The sequence below is a fragment of the Ostrinia furnacalis genome, unplaced genomic scaffold (assembly GCF_004193835.3).
Source record: "Ostrinia furnacalis isolate ACB-3 unplaced genomic scaffold, ASM419383v2 OfSCF3139, whole genome shotgun sequence".
Lineage (NCBI taxonomy): Eukaryota > Metazoa > Arthropoda > Insecta > Lepidoptera > Crambidae > Ostrinia > Ostrinia furnacalis.
Window position 1 is genome coordinate 557,555 of NW_021133378.1, and position 18,722 is coordinate 576,276.

Below are 18,722 nucleotides of genomic sequence, written 5' to 3' on the forward strand. Positions count from 1 at the left end.
AAGATAGGTATTATGTTATAAAAACAAATCTTAGCACACAATAGAAACTAATGTTCTGTAAACTATCTGAGAATCAGCACAGCAATACCAAGTAAAATAGGCTAATTGACAAGTAACTTAGTATAGTACCTTTAGGTTAAATATAGTTTTTCTAGTTATTAATAACTGTACACATTGTATAGCAAAGGATTGTTACAAAAGCATGTCATTATTTGAGCAACATCGTAAGGGCATTTAAAATACATTTCATACAAGAAACGTAAATTCAAACATTTAAAAAATCCAAATATGTAATATGTAAGTCAAGTAGCCTATTTTCTGATATGTAGATTTGAGATGTCATATTTTATGACGATTTGCTAATTGAGGGCTACATACTATTCACCTTCTTATCCACTCGGCAACACATATGAGGTTACTGAGACAAGTATAAGTATAATTCAAAATGTTTTCTATTTCATTATCAAAAACTTTTTAAAAGTTTTAAAACAAATTCAATTTTACATGGCAACATATAATTTTATACTCAATACTTATAAAATCAATATAAGTACACAATGGCATATTTATCTGCCTCCATTTATGTGACGTTTTACGCACGATTTAATTTTGAAATAACTATACAAATCTGGAAACCATGTATTTATTAGAAATTATAATAGTGTGGATTAATATTTTAAAAAATAAAGAATTATTTCTTGTATTCTATAAGGTAGGCAGCACATTCTACGTGTGTCCAAGTTCGCATAATATGCTTTATGTAATGTGAATGATTATGTATAATAAAGACGGGTTATTTTTCTTATAATGTATTGCACTATTACCTAAACATTCAGATTACCAATAGGGATAGGAATGAAGTTTGAATATATCAACTGCTAGGTGCTGCATTGAGTTTTAAAACATTTATTCACAGATTTGTATTTACAAATCAAGACATCCTTCATTCACGTTTGGTTCATTACAGCCAAATTGATAATATCTCATTGTATTGGCGTAGGGTTAATCAACAAGAAATGTAGAAGTACAGTTGAGAAAGTCTCACAGCGATATTATTGAATTTTAGCGCTAAAAATGACACCAATGTTGATAGAATGTAAGGGCCAGGTTGTCAAAAACTTACACAGTAACTCAGACTCCTGTTTCGAATTGTACAGACACTAAAAAACTGGGAAAATTTAAAACTTTCCAGGAAAAAATTCGAGTCGCAAAACAGTCTAACTCTGCATAAGTTTTGGCCACTATACCGGACCTTAGTTTCCTTGGTGATTAAACATACACCGATACGTATGGTTCGGAGAGTTTTAAACCAAATTGTGTATTTGGTCCATATTCGATACGTTGAATTGACATTGCTTGGCTTATGCATTCACGTCGTTCACAAATAACACGTCGCGGTCCTTCAGGCCGACATCGGATAGGTGAGAGGCGCCGCGGGCTAGCACTCGTTTAGGGAAGTTGGTCGTGATCTCAAACTCCTCGGGAGATTGTGGGTGGCTGAACACGAAATCGTATAGGTCCTGCAAAGATATTAATATGCTTATATTCCAGACTGATGATGATTTTCATCTATACAGTGTTTGTATCTACGTACTAAAGCCTGGTCCGTGAGCGACCAGGCTTTAGATACAATACGCTGTCTCACGCACGCAAGTGAAAGGCAGTCACGTGACATCGTTATGAGTGAAACGAGTCGTTCGTACCGCAGACATAATAAATATTAAATGTTTTTCCTACCGTCTTTTATTTTTTCAATTTTCATCGACTATTAAAAGTTTTATATACCTATCCCTAATGCTGAATTTGATTGATCTGAAAGTAACTTTATTTGAATAGATCTAAGATGAATAGTTAATTGACGAAGTATCGGTTTAGTGAATCGTTTGGAGGCGAAATGTCTAATGACGAACTGTGCTGTCGACGAATCGTACGCTGGTGAAAGGTTCTGTTGGCGAAGCGGCGGTACGAAATGTTGTGTCGGCGGGCAGTCATGTGAAGAAACAAATGTCGGCGACCAGTTCCAGATTCATTCGTGACCATACACAAAACCGTGAAAGCCAAGTTCTCTTCATGAGAAAAATACGGCATTTGCAATTTATCAGAAGAAAATAGGAGCATCTCCACCTTCCCATGGCCCCAACACAAAAAGAGCAAATTAACGGTTATACCTGGCCGAAAATAAAAAAATAAAAACTAAACTAAGAGAAGAAAATAGAAACAGTGGACTGCCACTGGTTGAAAAAACAAAAGATAAATGTACAAACCTGCGTGGTGTGCGTGAGTGTGAATCGGCGCGTGAGCCGCTCGCCGCCGGGTAAGCGGATCAGCAGCGCCACCGTGCCTGCGCCCGCCGACGGCTCGGGCGGGAGGCGTGCTGCCATGGCCGAGCGCGCTGCTATCAACTGCGAGGAGAAACAATATCGTTAAAGCCGACATATGGATGGATAACAGACGCCAGCGAAGTTAATGAACGAGCATAATGAGTTGTCAATAGTTTGCATGAAAAGAAACTTGGGTAATATTTTTCAAGTCAATTTATGTTCTGCTTTTCAAAGGTTGTTGATTTTTCGCCAACTAGGCGACTCAATAAGTCGACGAACGAGAGGAATAGGAGTCAGATGAGCCGCGCCGCGAGGCCTGCGTAAGTCAATTGATTTAATATCAATTAGTATTTTTCCTAATAAAATTCTGGATGAGGCTTCTGTGCCTGAAAAGTTTGAACATAAAAACAAAAATAAACTGATTCAACCTTTTTATTACTGGATGGCCGCAAAAGACTGGCTAAGATTGACTGGGCCTATAGACACTCCAGGTCTTGTTTGGACCTGGAAGGTCATCCCACTTACGTCTCGCTTGTGTGTGCTTCTCCTCGAGCTCACGACGGCGCAGGTCTTCGTTCTCCTGCTGCTGGCGCGCGGCCCTGTCGGCGGCCTTACGCCGCTCCTTCTCCTAGTCGGCGGCGGGAGACTGGCTAAGGTAGACTGGGCCTATAGACACTCCAGGTCTACCCAGCTTGGACCTGGAAGTCATCAAGCTACTTACATCTCGTTTGTACTGCTCCTCGAGTCACTGTCGGCCGCCTTGCGCCACTCCTTCCGCGGCGAGACTGGGCCTATAGATACTCCAGGTTTTGCTTGGACCTTGAAGTCATTCGACTTACGTCTCGCTTATGCATCGAGTTTGGCGACGAGAGACTAGACCTATAGTCACTCCAGGTCTACAGCTACTTACGTCTCGCTTGTGCGACGCAGGTCTTCGTTCTTCTGCTGCTGACGCGCGGCTCTGTCGGCCGCCTTGTGCCGCTCTTTCTCCTGGTCGGCGGCGAGAGACTAGGCCTATTAACACTCCAGGTCTTGCTTAGACTTGGAAGCTCATCAGACTTACATCTTGCTTGGACCTATAGACACTCCAGGTCTAACCAGCGTGGACCTAGAAAGCATCAAGCTACTTACATCTCGTTTGTACTGCTCCTCGTGTCACTTCTGAATGGGTCGGAAGACTGGGCATAAAGACTCCAGGTCTTGCTTGGAGCTGGAAGTTATTCCGACTTACGTCTCGCTTGTGCTTTCCCTCGAGCTCGTGGCGACAAAGGTCTTCGTCCTCCTGCTAGCGCCACTCTTCTTCGAGCTGGGGTGGGAGACACGCTGAGGTTGACTGGGCAAGGTCTACCTGGTGTGACTCCAGGTCTACCTAGTCGGACTTACATCTCGCTTGTGCTTTTCTTCGAGCTCGCGGCGACGCAGGTCTTCATTCTCCTGCTGCTGGCGCGCGGCCCTGTCGGCGGCTTTGCGCCGTTCCTTCTCCTGGTCGGCGGCCAGTGACTCGGCGTAGGCCTCGTCTTGGGCCTGGCGGAGGCGGGCTGTCACTTCGCGCTCCACCCTGTGAAAAATATTTAAGAGTAGTACAAGATTTGATAAAAATAAATAACGAAATAGAGACAGTTTTCTGCTCAGGGGAACTCTCGACCTCAGTCGACCCAGTTTTTTTAGCAAGATTAGCAAACAAAATAAGACAACTTCTACTCTTCACAGAATGTCGTAAGAGGCCTACCCAAACCCGTCTTACATCGTGAGGAATGTAAGTCAAACCCTTCATTTGCCTTTGGTAAATTGGATGTGGACAGGGGAGACTAAATGACTGCTATTAAGCCAGATCACTATAAAGTATATATCATACCTGTCTGCGCGAGCAGCGGCGCAACGCAGTTCGTTGTACGGCGAAACCAAGTAAACTGCTGATATAAGGTCATTACGAACATTAAAACGAACATTACGGCTGGTTTTAGAGTCACGCTGACGCATGCTGACCGTCGGCGCTGACGGCCAAAATGTATGAAGCGTCGGCGCCGAGTGATCAGCGTCACTCAAAAACGTTTCCTTCAATTACATACATATTGATCTGTCAGCGCCGACGATCAGCGAGCGGTCAGCGCGATTCTAAAACCCGCCTACCTGTCGGCGCGCGCGGCGGCGAGGTGCGGCTCGTTGTCGGCGACGACGCGGCGCAGGCGCTGCAGCAGCGCGGCCGCCGAGCACGCGCCCTCGCTGCGCGCCACCACCGTCATGCGGTGCTCGCGCACGCACACCACGCATAGCAGCGGGTACCTGCCAACAATGCTCATCTAAATATATTTAAAGGAGAAACTGACTGACTCACTGACATATCAACGCACAGCCTAAACGGATAAACGTAGGCACTTGAAATTTGGAAGGGACGTAGCTTAGGTACCGTAGAGGTGCACCAAGAAGAAATTCCCGAAATTCCCACGCACGGGAATTAGCGGGAAAATCCTTTTGTATGAAAAAAATCTAAACCACTTAAGTTAGACGCTTGAAATTTGCCATGCAGGTACCTTAGTAAACTTAAAGCTTAGTTACAACAAAACATTGCAAAATTCCCACGGGAACGGGAATTAGCGGGAAAAAACATTTGTATGATAAAATCGAAACCGCGTAAGATAGATGAAGGGGGTAAAACGGGATCCACGCGTACGAAGTCGCGGGCGGCTGCTAGTAAATCAATATTTATCATCAATCGGTAACATCACTACGCACACCACGCATAGCAGAGGGTACCTGCGAACGATGTTCATAAATAAATACACTCGGCGTCAATAAATCGCACCTCACGCGACAGTTACTTTTAAGATTTTCTTCTAAAACAAACATGGTTCTCCAACAATACTGGTGTTATTTGAAAGTCCAATCAATAAACTTAAAGAAAAAAACATTTAATCTGTATCTATAAAAGCGAAAGGTCACTGATTGACTGACTCACTCATCACGAATTCTCAGAAACTACAAGTGCTAAGTCTCTGGGGGTTCCTTTTAGAACGTAGGTGCTCACTAAAACGGGATTTTGCAAAATTCAACCTCTAGGGGGTAAAATGGGATCCACGCGTACAAAGTCGCGGGCGGCCGCTAGTAGTAAATATAAGTCAATCAGCGGAGCTACTGTGAAAAACATTGACCGAAGTTACGAATGTTGCCATCCCTCTCACGCAAAGCAAGATGCTAGCATGAGCCACGTAACAGATAGACCCAAAACTACATACGTGAACAGCGTTTCAGAGTAGCCCTACAGAACATGACGAACATCAGTATTCATGATAATTGATTTTCTTTTTAATGGCCTCTGTGCACACTGGTTTCACTAATAAGGATTATTCAAAGTTTATCATAACAAAAAAAAACCTTTACTCGATGCCAAACAGAAGTAATTTTTTTATCACTCCATTGTGTTTTAAAATAAAACACACTTCCTTGAAGCTAAGATGTGAGCATTTCAGCCAAAGAAAGTCTATTGCTGGAAGATAGCCCAAAGATAAAAATAAGGATAAAGATATGGACTAAAAGTATACCTGCGTCCACCTACAGACTGCGCCACACGCCAGCCCTCGGCTGTCTCAACCGAGCAGCCCCAGAACAGGGCATGAGTATTAATATACTGGATGACTTCAGGGTCTGCCAGGGTTGTCCTGAAAATAAAATAAGTCATGTCACAAAAAACACATGTCATGTTTGAAGAAAAAGGGTTGTGTTATCAAAACTTCAAGATATTTAGATACAGTCTCAGAATAACACATGACCCAAGAAATAAAGCAATCTGGTCTGTCTGTTATCAAAACTTCTGATGTTAAATTACTTAGTCTAAAAAGACAATCAAAGGTCCTATGACTCAACTAAACATCTGTATTTATAACTCTTTTGTGGCAGAATTTAATATTGAAACATACTGCACAATGTACCACATGAATTGAGACAAACATACCTGCAGAAGTTTTGTGTCTCAGTAGCAGACTCTGAGTGGAGGTATACAATGAGGAACCTTAGTTCATTCTTGGCATCATTGAGAGCCTGGGCATATGTGCCCTGGTAGAACACTGGGTGAGGGTTGAACCTCGACGTGTAGTTGTTTATGAAGCCCATCACGTCCCCTAGTGGGTCAGTCACCACTGCAACAATAATGGGAGATTATGAACGATTTGAATAGAAAAGGAGCATTATACTGTTCACAGTAGGTTTAGTTCTGTCATTTATTAGGTCTTTCCAGTACTAGGGCAATACTTATTCCATTAGGATTCTTATTAGAATTTGTAAATGTAATTATTTTATATCTTTACTTAATTTGCAACAAATTTTGGCGCTTCAGGTACAATTAATTCTAGGACTGAAATCTGTGCCAAACAGTCTGAATACTTACATCGCCTATCATCATTTCTTATGAAGCTCAGCAACAAATTTATAACGGAAGATAATGTGCTATAACACATTGACACAACGAAGTTAACCATATAGCGCAAGAGACCGCGGACGCCGCCTCCTGGGCCTTCCGAGGGCTCGTCAGTGAACACTTGCTGTGCTATGTGGTCATGCACCACGGGCGGCGCCCTCGCCTCGGTAGCGAAAACCGATGGCCGACCTTCCCTTATATTTAACTGCTCTTGAATCGCCACCTACGAAGGAAAAACACATAAGAACAAAACCAAACAGATTGACCTACAAAATAAATAACAACTTTCAAATTGACGAATCACATTTACCTCCAAGTCCCATTGGTGCCTCTGCAAAACATCTCTGCATATCGACATGTCTTCTATGCCAGTTAAATCTTGAAACTGAAGTATTTTATCAGTTTGTTCATGGGTCAAACCCAAAGCATTGTCTTCAAGATCCATTGCTTTGGCTTGGTGGGTATCCTAATTTAACAATTTAAATAGCAACTAACTAAAATAGGGTACAGTATATAAGCCTACATGAATATTCTTATCAGTACATATTTAATTGGAACTTTCAATCACTTTACAGGAAAATCGTATTATTTTGATGCAAATTCTTAAATATCACCAACCAACCAACAACCAAAACGGAATGAATGAATGAATGAGAATTGTAAAATGACGAATGAATGACATGACATGTCATCCATTCATAGTGTTGTTACCAAAACATTAAAAAACCGTAACCCAACCGTAAGCGAATCATCATAGATACAAAAGCTAATGAATGGAGCATTTATTTAAGATTTTTTTAACTTTGTAAACTTGATACAATACAGTTCAAAGTCCTTTTTTATTTTAATTGATTTTCAATAATAATTGTTCGTTTCGAAATGTGTAGAGCGTGTTCTGTGTGTGTAGAACTTGCGCTATGTCCGTATTATGAAATCAAACTAACAGATAAAAAAAAATAACTAGAAAACAAATATTTTGCTGTGCGGGAAACCCGCGACCTCTGGCATAGTAGTCCGTTAAAAACTATTACATCAAACGGCTGACGCAGTAAAAAACATGAGTTGTGTTGTGTTATTGACTTTATTATTTCTTTCCCTTCTTTGCAGCTGCTGCTGGTGCTGCTGGCGGTGCTGGCGGTGGAGGTGGCGTTGCAGGTGGCGGTGGTGGTTCCTCCTCCTCAATAACAGGATCAGGTGGTACGGATGGATCTTCATTTGGATCTTCGTATAAGTATTCCGTCTGAAAGTTTAGATAATTTTCATTGAAAAACACCCATAAGCACTGTTAACATAAGACCTTTGTGTCGTGTTAGGTACCTTGATTTCATTAAGTTCTGGTGCCAGATTAAACATGCTTTCTATGAAATCTTCATAAAATACATTTCCATCACCTCGAACATTAGCATCTCGGAGCATCTCTCTGGTTTCATCCGCATCAAATATATCTCCATACTGCGTGACAATGGTTTGAATTTCATCAATTTCTAGAAAGTCCCTTTTTTCTGTATCAAACACCTGTAAAACATTTAACATGGAGCATTATGTTAACTAAATAAATAATTTTAACATTTTTTGGTTGAAATTCAAGCCAATCAAACATAGCTTCTTGACTAGGCATCAAAATACACCCTGTATAATTGTGTGAACGAACCTTAAAAGCAAGTCTCAGCTCGTGCTTTAGGTTTGTTTCCAACACCCATTTGTCTAACATATAAATAACTTGTTCCTTGGTCAATGCTCTAAATACACCAGCTTTTAATTTTTCAACTTCAGTCATAATTTCTGCATATGAAGGGTAATGAAAACTTCTCTTATGAAATCTAAAACATTGAAATTCCACAAAAATAAAACGAATTTACAGAAAAAATAAATAAAGATTAGACAATTCTTGATACGATACTTCTTCAATTCTAAATACTTTATTAGGTTTTCAACACTTATTACATTTATTGGCTCTCCATCGTTAATTGATAATAAAGGTTTTGCAGTGCTATCGAACCACTCAATGATATCGGCTAATTGATCTTCAGTAAAACGTGGAGTAATACCACGTAGTGGATCAAAAACATCGAATACAGCCATTTTACAATTTGAAGGAATATGTGTTTATTATTTGAAAAATGCACCAAGTTTTATGTAAATTAATAAAAAATTTACCCGCGTCCAAACTTTTCAATTTATTTTGATTAACGATAATTGACAGTTTCCATGACTTGTGAAAATATATTATTTCTCAGTTTTTTTTCTGTTCAACAGAAAGGAGTCATTATGTAATAAATACAATCCGCAATGCCCGAACACGTATTTATTATTTATTTTTTACTCACACTGATGATTATCATGACCATCTTAACTTTGATTTTATAGAATTAAACAGCCTGTATAGAAAAAGAAAAAAACGGTTTAAATTATCGTATAGTTATCGTATCGCATCATATTGATAGTCAATTAATCGATACCATTTCGTACCAGAAGATTTGTCGTCTCTCTATTAAAAAAAACTGACAGTCATCTGTCAATGTCAATACGCTGTCAAATAAATAAAGTTGTTTGTTGCAGTTTCCCGGTGTAGTTGTATTATAAAGAAGGAAATTAATATTTTTCAAAGTTTTAAATAAATTAAAAGACTTGCATTTGAATGCAAGTAACTTCGTTACTAATCTTACATCAAAATGTTCGAGTCAGATGACTATGATCAGGTTGATATTATTTTTGTAACCTACTCAGTAAATTTTCCTTAGATAGAAACCTTAAATTAAAGAGAAACATATAAATTTTAAGTACTCTGACCATATTTTGCTTTAAAATAATATTTCATTCAACGTGGAGAAAAATAAGTATGAGTCCTAAATCCTAATCTAATCCTTGTGCTGTTGTTTTCTTTTAGATTTTGTCCCAGTTTGAACTGCCTGAAGTTTCATCTCATACTGAAGACAAAACTGTAATTGAAAGTACCAAAAACGTTAGAAAACCCCAATCTAATACTTTTAATGCATCAACCATTGAATCGGAGAATAAAATTGATTTAATCAAAGATGTTGAAGACATTTCATGTAAACAAACAGAGAGCTCCAGTAGAAAAAGTGATAGTGAAGTTTCTCCAAAGCACACGAAAAGAAAAATAATAGATTCCTATTTTGATCATAAGAGCAAACGAAAATTTCCTGGGCCAGCAGGCCTCTTGAATGGTAGCTTTAGAGAAAATAAAGATGAGTCAGTAGGCCAAATGGAATTACTTTCACAGGTAAATTTTGTTTACTTTTCTAATTTTAGTATTGCCTGGCTATGAAGCTTGCATTTTTTTTACTTGTTGCATTATAAACATTAGTATACTTTGTTATACAGGGTGTTTCTTGTAAGGTGTCAAGCCGAAGGCAGGTGATAGGTGAGGACTAGACCTATCGATTTCACCCCCATGTATGTTCTACGATTTTTCGTAGTTTAGAAGTTATAGTTAATTTTGTGATTTTTTCAAATTTCATGACCTAGTGGCTTAATTTTTTTTTTATCTTTTTTTTGGGTTGACTTTTCTCAGATTTCTTTTTTTTGACAGATTCCCTATTAGTTGCAGATATTTGAAAAAAATAATCACCTTCCTATCTTTGATGCAAGATACAAAATTTTTGCTAGAAACATAAAAAATATGCTTTTAGCAGAACATTCTAAAATAATGTTCTGCTAAAAGCATATTTTTTATGTTTCTAGCAAAAATTTTGTATCTTGCATCAAAGATAGGAAGGTGATTATTTTTTTTCAAATATCTGCAACTAATAGGGAATCTGTCAAAAAAAAGAAATCTGAGAAAAGTCAACCCAAAAAAAAGATAAAAAAAAAATTAAGCCACTAGGTCATGAAATTTGAAAAAATCACAAAATTAACGATAACTTCTAAACTACGAAAAATCGTAGAACATATATGGGGGTGAAATCGATAGTAGAGATGGGTTATACTAGGTAAATTTGATACTAGGTGCACCTATTCCAAGTATTTATTAATACGTGATCCAAATACCTGTTCCACTTAGTACGTAGTAATTTACCATACTTGACGCGACTAGTGCGGAGTGCGGACTAATCCACGTATTATGACTTAAAATACAATTTTCTTTGAAAAGATACAACCGTAGTATTAATAATGCAATTTGAAATTGAATAACTTGTAGAATNCCACCGTCGTCGCAACAGCAGCACGACGACGCAGCAAGAGCGTCGTCGACGAAATCCGACCGTGCGCGAAGGATCGCGCGCGCCAAACAGAAGATAGCCAGACTCAAGCTGGAGCTGGAAGAGGCCAGGCTTGCCGTCCTGGAGGAGGAGAGTCAGGACGGNAAAAAATACTACGTGGATCAAGTATTTTAAAAATTGGAATAGGTGCCACTTAGTACTGTAAAATACCTAGTGTGTGGATCTGTTCTAGTAAATACGTCTCATCTCTAATCGATAGGTCTAGTCCTCACCTATCACCTGCCTTCGGCTTGACACCTTACAAGAAACACCCTGTATAAATATAATAATATTTTATAATAAGTCTAAAATAAGCAGGTAAGATAAGATATATACCTACTTATGTAAATAGATTGCTGTACCCAACTGGGTGTGCATAGTTACCTAAGTCACCTAGTTTTAAGTTTCTTAGTGTACAATGTCTTTCATTGCAATAAATAAATAAATAGTAAGTAATCTCATTGCATTCTCAAGTAAACTTAAAAAAGACTAATCAGAAATAACCCAAACTTAAACCTATTCAATTTAAATTCCAGGATGTTGATTTTTCCCAAAACTGTATGCAAAAAGATGCCTTTGACTCGCCATTATGGAAAAGGCTTCTCGAAGATGTGAGGGGTTGGAATGTTGGTGTTGTTGATACTATCAAGGGTATTAAACAACAAGCAATCACAGGGAATCTCAGACGGAGAAAGGCAGATACAGTTGCAGCTTTCATTGAGGCAGTAGACAGATCTATCACTGATCCTCTGATTACTATAAGAGATTGTACAGGTTGGTACCTAACTTGTCTTTATTGCTTGCCTTTGCAATTGCAAGTCTATTTAAACATTCATGTTCTATCATATTAACATTTTAAATATGTTAGCCTCCATATTTCTCCATTTTACTGTCTTTTATAGCAACTTGTATGAGTTGTGATATCTACCACGTCCACAAATAATATTTATTAAAGTATGTTTTCATTGTTACAGGTAATATTAAATGCACATTACACAGAGATGCTTGGTTCAAATTCTCTCCATATATGGTATCTGAATATTGTGCCTTAGTTCTGTGGAAACCAACAGTTTTAACTACAGGCAGTGCCTTCAAGAAACATTATCTCAATATTACTTTGAGTAATATTCTTGCTATTTATAGCTCTGCAGTGATTAAAGATGAGAACAGAGAATTTCCAGATGGCTATGCTGTAGTTTATGAAGAAGATTTCACTGTTATCAAGTTAGAAAAACCAATATCAAATGCAGGTATAGTAAACATTTGAAAATATTCATTTTAAATGTCAGCCTTTGCTTTATAGAGATGTTAGTGCCTTCAGACTATCTATCTGATACTCAAATTTTAAAGCCCTTATTTTATTCAGTATCATACACAATTTAATTTTGAGCAACTGTGTATATTTTATATTAAAAATGTGTATATTTTCTTTGTTTCAGATAATTCCATTGTGGACTCATCAAATCAAGATGCAAATGAATTATTTGATGGTTTAGACAGTATATTCTCTGATGATATATTTTAGTTCTACCTGTGGTTCTACCAACTTGTTATGTTCTACAGTCAGAGTACTTATTTATTTTTGTAAGAGATATTGCATTAAATAAACACATTGTTTTGTTTAACATAATGCTACTTTATTTACATTATACAATATTTTAAATGCATAAATAACCTAAGACATAATTGATGATTCAAGGAAATAATTTATCAGGTAACAATGCCACTTTATTGATGTGCCTTGATAGAATGTGCTTTGATAATGTTGAAGGGTGGAAATAGGTGCATGAGCACATGTTACACCTATAAACTGCCTTTGAATTAGTCTTCTCTTGTCCTGATCCATTGTCTTCTTGATCAACTGGCTTGAAATGTGTCTTTAGATGTTTTTTGCACAGTGATAGTTTGTTGAAACTAACCTGAAATAGACACAGTAATAATTAATATCAAGCAACATTCTTATCAAATAAATACTTCGACATTGGCTAAAATTAACCCCTTGTGAGGAGCTTTGATTGCCACTTGTTTAAAAAACATGGTTATAAAAAGACTGTCCACAAAATGGGTAGTATTGGAGAGAGTAGTAGGTATGTAGATGTAGCAAAGCAGTAGTCTGAGAATAACTTACATTGCATTGCAGGCAATTGTAAAATTTATTTTTTCCAGATTCTATTACACAATATTCATTCATTGTTTTACAAGATTGATCTACATCTATGGTCAGTTTGTCTTCAGCTTCCAAAGAATGGTCCTGGAACAAAATTTTAATTTGTTTTTAGTTTTCATAATTATGTTTGAAGATGATGATGTATTCATGGCTAGATGGTCTTGTAAATAGATAACCAAAAAGATTATAATTATGTGAATGGGGTAAAAGTGGTATAACTATTATCTTTTTGGTTTATGGTGGTTTTGTGGAACAGCAAATTTCACTTTTCATTACGAAATCTAATATGCAGTTAAAAGGGTGTATTACGGCTTGATGATCCTTCAGCTCCAGTTCAGAGCTGAATAGCGCTGCGCAGGCGCTGCACGCGTACTTTTTGTTCGGCTGGTGTTGGTGGCGGGTGGTAACCAGTTCAACAGGTATGTCTGTAACAATACAGTTAAACTAACTTTATAGTCTGCAAATTATTTAATGTTTTTTTTAATATTAAAATGAAATTCCACTTCAATATTATTATTGTTTAACACTAAAAAGTATCTCTCTCTACAACCCGCTTGAGCTAACTGCGTACCTCGCTTTAATGCGACTCTCCCTCGCACTTACCCGCACACCACCCCGCATTCGCCTCGTCCCTAGCGCCGGCGTGACGTCACGGTCACCAGGTGCGCAGTTAATTTGACCGGGTTATACTTAACTAGCTTTCCGCCCGCGGCTTCGCCCGCGTGGAATTTTGTCTGTCACAGAAAAACTTTATCGCGCGCGTCCCTGTTTCAAAAACCGGGATAAAAACTATCCTATGTTCTTTACCGGGACTCAAACTATCTCTATGCCAAATTTCATCAAAATCGGTTGCGAGGTTTAAGCGGGAAAGCGTAACAGACAGACAGACAGACAGACAGACAGAGTTACTTTCGCATTTATAATATTAGTTGGGATTTCTTACTCCACGAGTGCACAAGATAGGCTGCAGTGCGGGAGGAATGGCGACGGATTGTGAGACTTGCCACCGGACCTGGTGTGACGACCACGACCACTCTGGCAAGAGTGTAGCGACGAAGAAGAAGAATACTTAATTTCTTAATGCAGAGAAAAGTACGCACTTCTTTTATTTACAGTGACGGATAATCGCACATCACTCTTGTCGGCTTCTTTGATTTCAAATATTTGCACGTGCAGTATGCTGTAGTCATCTTTGTATGTCGTTCCATCCTTTAAATATTTTTCCACTGATGTTTCTGTAATGTGTAAAAATAAAATTGTTTTTTTTTTTACTCATCTATACAAAGGAATGTTATCTACTTTTGTGTTTAAATATGAATTTATGATAATGGAGTAAAATGTATTTATTTAGCACGATAAATTGATCTTGTTGTACCTATGAAGTAATAAAGTTTTCAGTTCTTACCAATGTCATTAACCATCTTTTGCATCATATGTGGTAAATGAATAAAACGCCACTGCCCTGAGATTTCTGATACCTTTCCAGTGACCACTGCCGAGAGCACTTTATTGAGTACTTTTCCAGAAGAATCCACGTTTTGTACAACCTGGAACAACAAAAACGTTTAGGTGACCGCCTAGCATAGTTTTTTCCCATATCTGATAACGATAAACATAGCGCGAAACCGCTTTATAGTATTGGAGTGGGTGTTTTAAGTATTTTAAAAAATATTTGACAATACCTTTGTTATTAATAAATTGTTGTCTATTACTGACGGCTTGAAAGCAGGTATTTGTAAAAGTTGTGCTATAACTGAATCAGCAGTGACAACATCAGCAGCAGTGCATTTGTTCTTATTTGTGTTATTCCGGAACAAATATTGCAAGAGAATATGGAATTCTGATTCCACTATGTTATTATCATCTGTAAAAATAGAATTGTAACATTATAAATGTTATACATGAGAAATATCGCTCGGACGAAACTTGAAATGTTAATATTCTTACTATTTCTTACCTATAATACTATAAGGTGCCGATAAAGCAATCGAACATGCTTCAGTGTTGTCCTTAGGTTTGTCATTAGAATTAATAGGTTTAACAACTTCAGTAGTTTGCTGTTTTATAACTTTTGCAACAAGCCTCTTGCCATTTTTTGTTTTTCCTAGGAATATTTTATCAGGAAAATCTGAAACATTACATATTTTTTAAATATCTGGTATTGAAGTCATTTATAGACTGAACCGAAACAAATAAAATATGTATTTATTTACAGATTTGGATTAAAAAAGAAAATGATCCGGCTCGAAGGACCAATGAAAAGACAAAACAGTCATGTCTGTTTCGTTTATATTCACAAATTCTTATGAATGATATCACAAGAGCAGAAACTACAGTCATACTTCTTACATTTATCGCATAATGCGTGCGGTGGTCGCACTTGAGTTACTTCTAAATTGATTCAAACAAGAGAAGAATTCATTTCATTACCTTTTAGCGATAATTTAGTTTTAACTTTTAAAGTGTTTCCCTCTCTTCTTATGTCTTCATTTTCTATAACAAATACTCTAGTGTTTTCTGTACCCTCTTCTTGAATTCCATCGCAATTTTTGTTTGTTGTTGGTGTGGATTCTGTTTCTGTATTTTCTTCATTTAATATTTCATTAGCTGTGGAATGTCAAATAGTTATTAAACATGCATGTACCTCATACCTATTTATTTATCATGAAGCAATAAAGATATTGACTTAGATATGAATTAAATTTACCATCAATGTAATTTTCTGAACCATTTTCTACAGATTCATCAACAGTAAGCATGTTATTATTGTCCATAATGACTTTTATAGGTTCTTCAATTTGACCTGATATATTGTGGGAGAATTCTTTGAAATCTGTGCTAGCATTACTATCCAGATTGCATGATCTGTAAGAAAAAGTGCAAACTCTGTTTAGTAAACTAGAAAAATAAGTGCGGCGACTAAAATCTCGGCAGTATGAGTGTGTTTACGGGACATGACTTCTATGATTAACAAAGAGCCTTTGAGACTCTTCCAAGGGTCCAATTTTGCCAAGTCAAGGAGAATTGTATACATAAACATTAGCTGGCCATATAACTGGCAGAGCAATTCTTGTCTTAAAATAATCACTTACCCAATATCTATGTTTTGGATTTCATTGCTCTGTTGGCCTTCATTCTTCAACTTTTCAATGAGTTCTGTAAGTAATCAATGACATTAGCCTTCTATTTTGTGACGCCTCAGATACCTAGTTCAAGAATGTTTAAATACCTACTGTCATTTGTGGTAATGTCGTGAAGCCCTAATGTATTTAGCACATACATTTTGTCACCTATTTCAAGAAGTAACCATCCCTTTCGTTCCAGCATTTGATACTGTTCGTCACTCAAAGTTATCTGTGAAAAGTTGACATGAACTTTAGAATATTTTTATGTTATAAAATTAATATAGTACCTACTGTATGCAGGTGTAGGCCAAGATGCGCTCCACAATAAGCTTCTAGTGATTTCGCAAAATAAGCCATACATTTGTCATCAAAAACCGTCAATAAGATTTTGTTATGGAATGTTTCCTGACCCGACTGCTTTAAAAAAAATTGAGTAGTAAGGAATGTTAATGAAAAGCCTGATGTAAATATACTTTACTCACCTCAGTGCAACTTTCTTGTTTACTAGGCTCAACTACATTTTTTATGATTTCTGCAGTATCTTGTTCCATCTGAAATCAAATAGATATCTAATTAGCTTTTTAACACAAGATAATAAACAGATTAATAAACAAATGAATAATTAAATAGTAGGTATGTTTGTTTACCGGTTCACTTGCAGTGGCTGCTCCTGGCTGAAGCAAATAACTATTTGTGAACAAGTTATTTTGAGCTTCAGCAACATATTGATCTGAAAATGTAAAAACATAAAACATTATTCCCTTTGGATTTGTTTTTAAGTAAATTCATATTTTGTTCTAAACTAAATGCTTAGTTTGGATTTTAATATTATTATTATAATAAATAGTTGAAAAACTAAAGAGAAACATACCCGAGACAGAAATTAGTTCAGAAGGATTATCAACATCAACTAAAAACTGTTGCGGAGCCACATCATAAACTGTGTAAGGCTGTGTCTGTGTTTCTATATTGTCCTTGACATTTTGAACTTGAAATAAAAGAAAATGGTCAGCGATAAAAACTTAATGAAATGAAACTTTAATAAATTATTTTAATTCTTAGATTTTACTTAATGTGTATAGATTTTAATTTTTAGTATAAACATAATTTGTATGTAAGTGGATTGTTTATGTATAATATGTATTTTGCTAATGATAGTTAAATAAAGTATCGTTAAGCCTTTATTTCGCCTGAGATACAGGAATAAATTTCTTAGTTCAGGCACATGTATAATTTTACCTTTTGTAGCATAAGATTAGCCTAGAGTTTAATATGTCAAATAAGTTATTCAATAAAGAATTTATTTATTTAAACTTTTGAAACAAAGATACTGATTAATAATGCTTTAGAATTTAATTATGTTTAGAAAAAAAAATGCAGGGGGTCTTTGAACATCTATGCATGCATTTATGATTGTGTCGTATCTCGGCTAAGGGATGAAGGGACTTGTATTGTTAAAAAAATTTAATACAGTTAAAAATTGCTTAGCTTTAGTAAACTTACCATAAAAAGTTTTGTTATCATGAACTATGAAAAATTGTTCCGATTCAGAATCATTTGCTGGTAGATACTCGTAAGTTTCAAAGCTGGTTTTATCCATTATGATTCTTTATGATTAAACAAATTCAATTTAACTGTAAAGGGAAAAAATATTGATTAATCCTGCTTTAATTAAATGCAAATTAAATTTTGGTTTTCATGTGAATTCCGATGCTTTTTTTAAACATAATTTTATTCAAATAAATAAAATAAATTTATTTGTTAAACTGCAAAACTAGTCTTACTTAGTTCAGCAAAGCAAATTGTTTATTTTTATTTGTTTAAATTTTCTTTTTAAATTCGCGAACTGTGGTCGCGAATGCGAAGTGTCACTGACTGGACTGATGTCACTGTCAGTCAGGGTCATGAAGCTAAAGATAAAATGGAGGCCACACTTCGAATACCTACTTGAAGCACAACCTATGTATCACTATCTCGCTCTCTGTGGGCAGACTCTCTCTTTCTAAATAAACAAAAAATATTAATTTTCTCAAAGTTAATGAAACTCAATGTAAAATCTTTATTTCTTGACATCGGTATCATTAAATAATAAGTGTAAATACTGGTCAAACGTTTTAGGAAGAAATTACTGTGAAAAATGTTTACAATGATCCAATGTCGGAAATCACGAAATAAACACTTACGCGTGGAATCTTAAGTCACTTCAGGGACACCACGTACTACCGCAACCACGCACTACAATATTTTGCACCATTTCTTGTGATAAAACAATGATTAGAGCCCCGATTACGGTAATTTTTAACGTCAACAATCCAGACACGCTTCTCGATTCTGCGATACGATTGGTCGTTCAACAGCGTACGTCAGCTGTTTTGACCAATCGTATCGCAGAATCAGAAACGCGTCTGGATTGTAGACGTTAAAAGTTACCGTAATCGGGGCTTAGGTCTTGTAAAAAATCTCAAACGAAATTAA

The 18,722-nt window shown here is 36.7% G+C and overlaps 4 protein-coding genes across 5 annotated transcripts; 1 reads left to right on the plus strand and 3 right to left on the minus strand.

The window, feature by feature from the left end:
- Positions 1-890: 890 nt before the first annotated feature.
- Positions 891-7,381, minus strand: Faf2 (Fas-associated factor 2). Its single transcript, XM_028310976.1, has 8 exons — positions 7,043-7,381; positions 6,703-6,955; positions 6,271-6,454; positions 5,861-5,977; positions 4,452-4,604; positions 3,705-3,879; positions 2,265-2,402; positions 891-1,520 (listed from the first exon to the last, which is right to left on the minus strand). The coding sequence occupies exons 1-8, from the start codon at positions 7,175-7,177 to the stop codon at positions 1,362-1,364; spliced, it is 1,314 nt and encodes a 437-aa protein (XP_028166777.1). The 5' UTR covers positions 7,178-7,381; the 3' UTR covers positions 891-1,361.
- Positions 7,382-7,800: 419 nt separating this feature from the next.
- On the minus strand, positions 7,801-8,895 carry LOC114357390 (calmodulin). The gene is made up of 4 exons (XM_028310988.1): positions 8,633-8,895; positions 8,384-8,552; positions 8,050-8,247; positions 7,801-7,972 (listed from the first exon to the last, which is right to left on the minus strand). The coding sequence occupies exons 1-4, from the start codon at positions 8,812-8,814 to the stop codon at positions 7,817-7,819; spliced, it is 705 nt and encodes a 234-aa protein (XP_028166789.1). The 5' UTR covers positions 8,815-8,895; the 3' UTR covers positions 7,801-7,816.
- Positions 8,896-9,271: 376 nt separating this feature from the next.
- On the plus strand, positions 9,272-12,574 carry LOC114357388 (uncharacterized). Its single transcript, XM_028310987.1, has 5 exons — positions 9,272-9,431; positions 9,620-9,976; positions 11,492-11,729; positions 11,930-12,205; positions 12,395-12,574. The coding sequence occupies exons 1-5, from the start codon at positions 9,405-9,407 to the stop codon at positions 12,478-12,480; spliced, it is 984 nt and encodes a 327-aa protein (XP_028166788.1). The 5' UTR covers positions 9,272-9,404; the 3' UTR covers positions 12,481-12,574.
- Positions 12,566-18,117, minus strand: LOC114357387 (uncharacterized). 2 transcript variants are annotated; one of them, XM_028310985.1, is made up of 16 exons: positions 18,032-18,117; positions 17,751-17,881; positions 17,119-17,235; positions 16,895-16,977; positions 16,730-16,798; positions 16,356-16,476; positions 16,215-16,278; positions 15,830-15,987; positions 15,553-15,729; positions 15,080-15,250; positions 14,805-14,986; positions 14,528-14,669; positions 14,223-14,357; positions 13,432-13,547; positions 13,084-13,206; positions 12,566-12,874 (listed from the first exon to the last, which is right to left on the minus strand). In XM_028310985.1, exons 2-16 carry the CDS (start codon positions 17,845-17,847, stop codon positions 12,650-12,652), a joined length of 1,980 nt encoding a protein of 659 aa, XP_028166786.1. In that variant the 5' UTR covers positions 17,848-17,881; positions 18,032-18,117; the 3' UTR covers positions 12,566-12,649. The 2 variants fall into 2 exon arrangements, with proteins under 2 accessions (XP_028166786.1, XP_028166787.1); XM_028310986.1 differs by lacking the exon at positions 17,119-17,235.
- Positions 18,118-18,722: the final 605 nt, after the last annotated feature.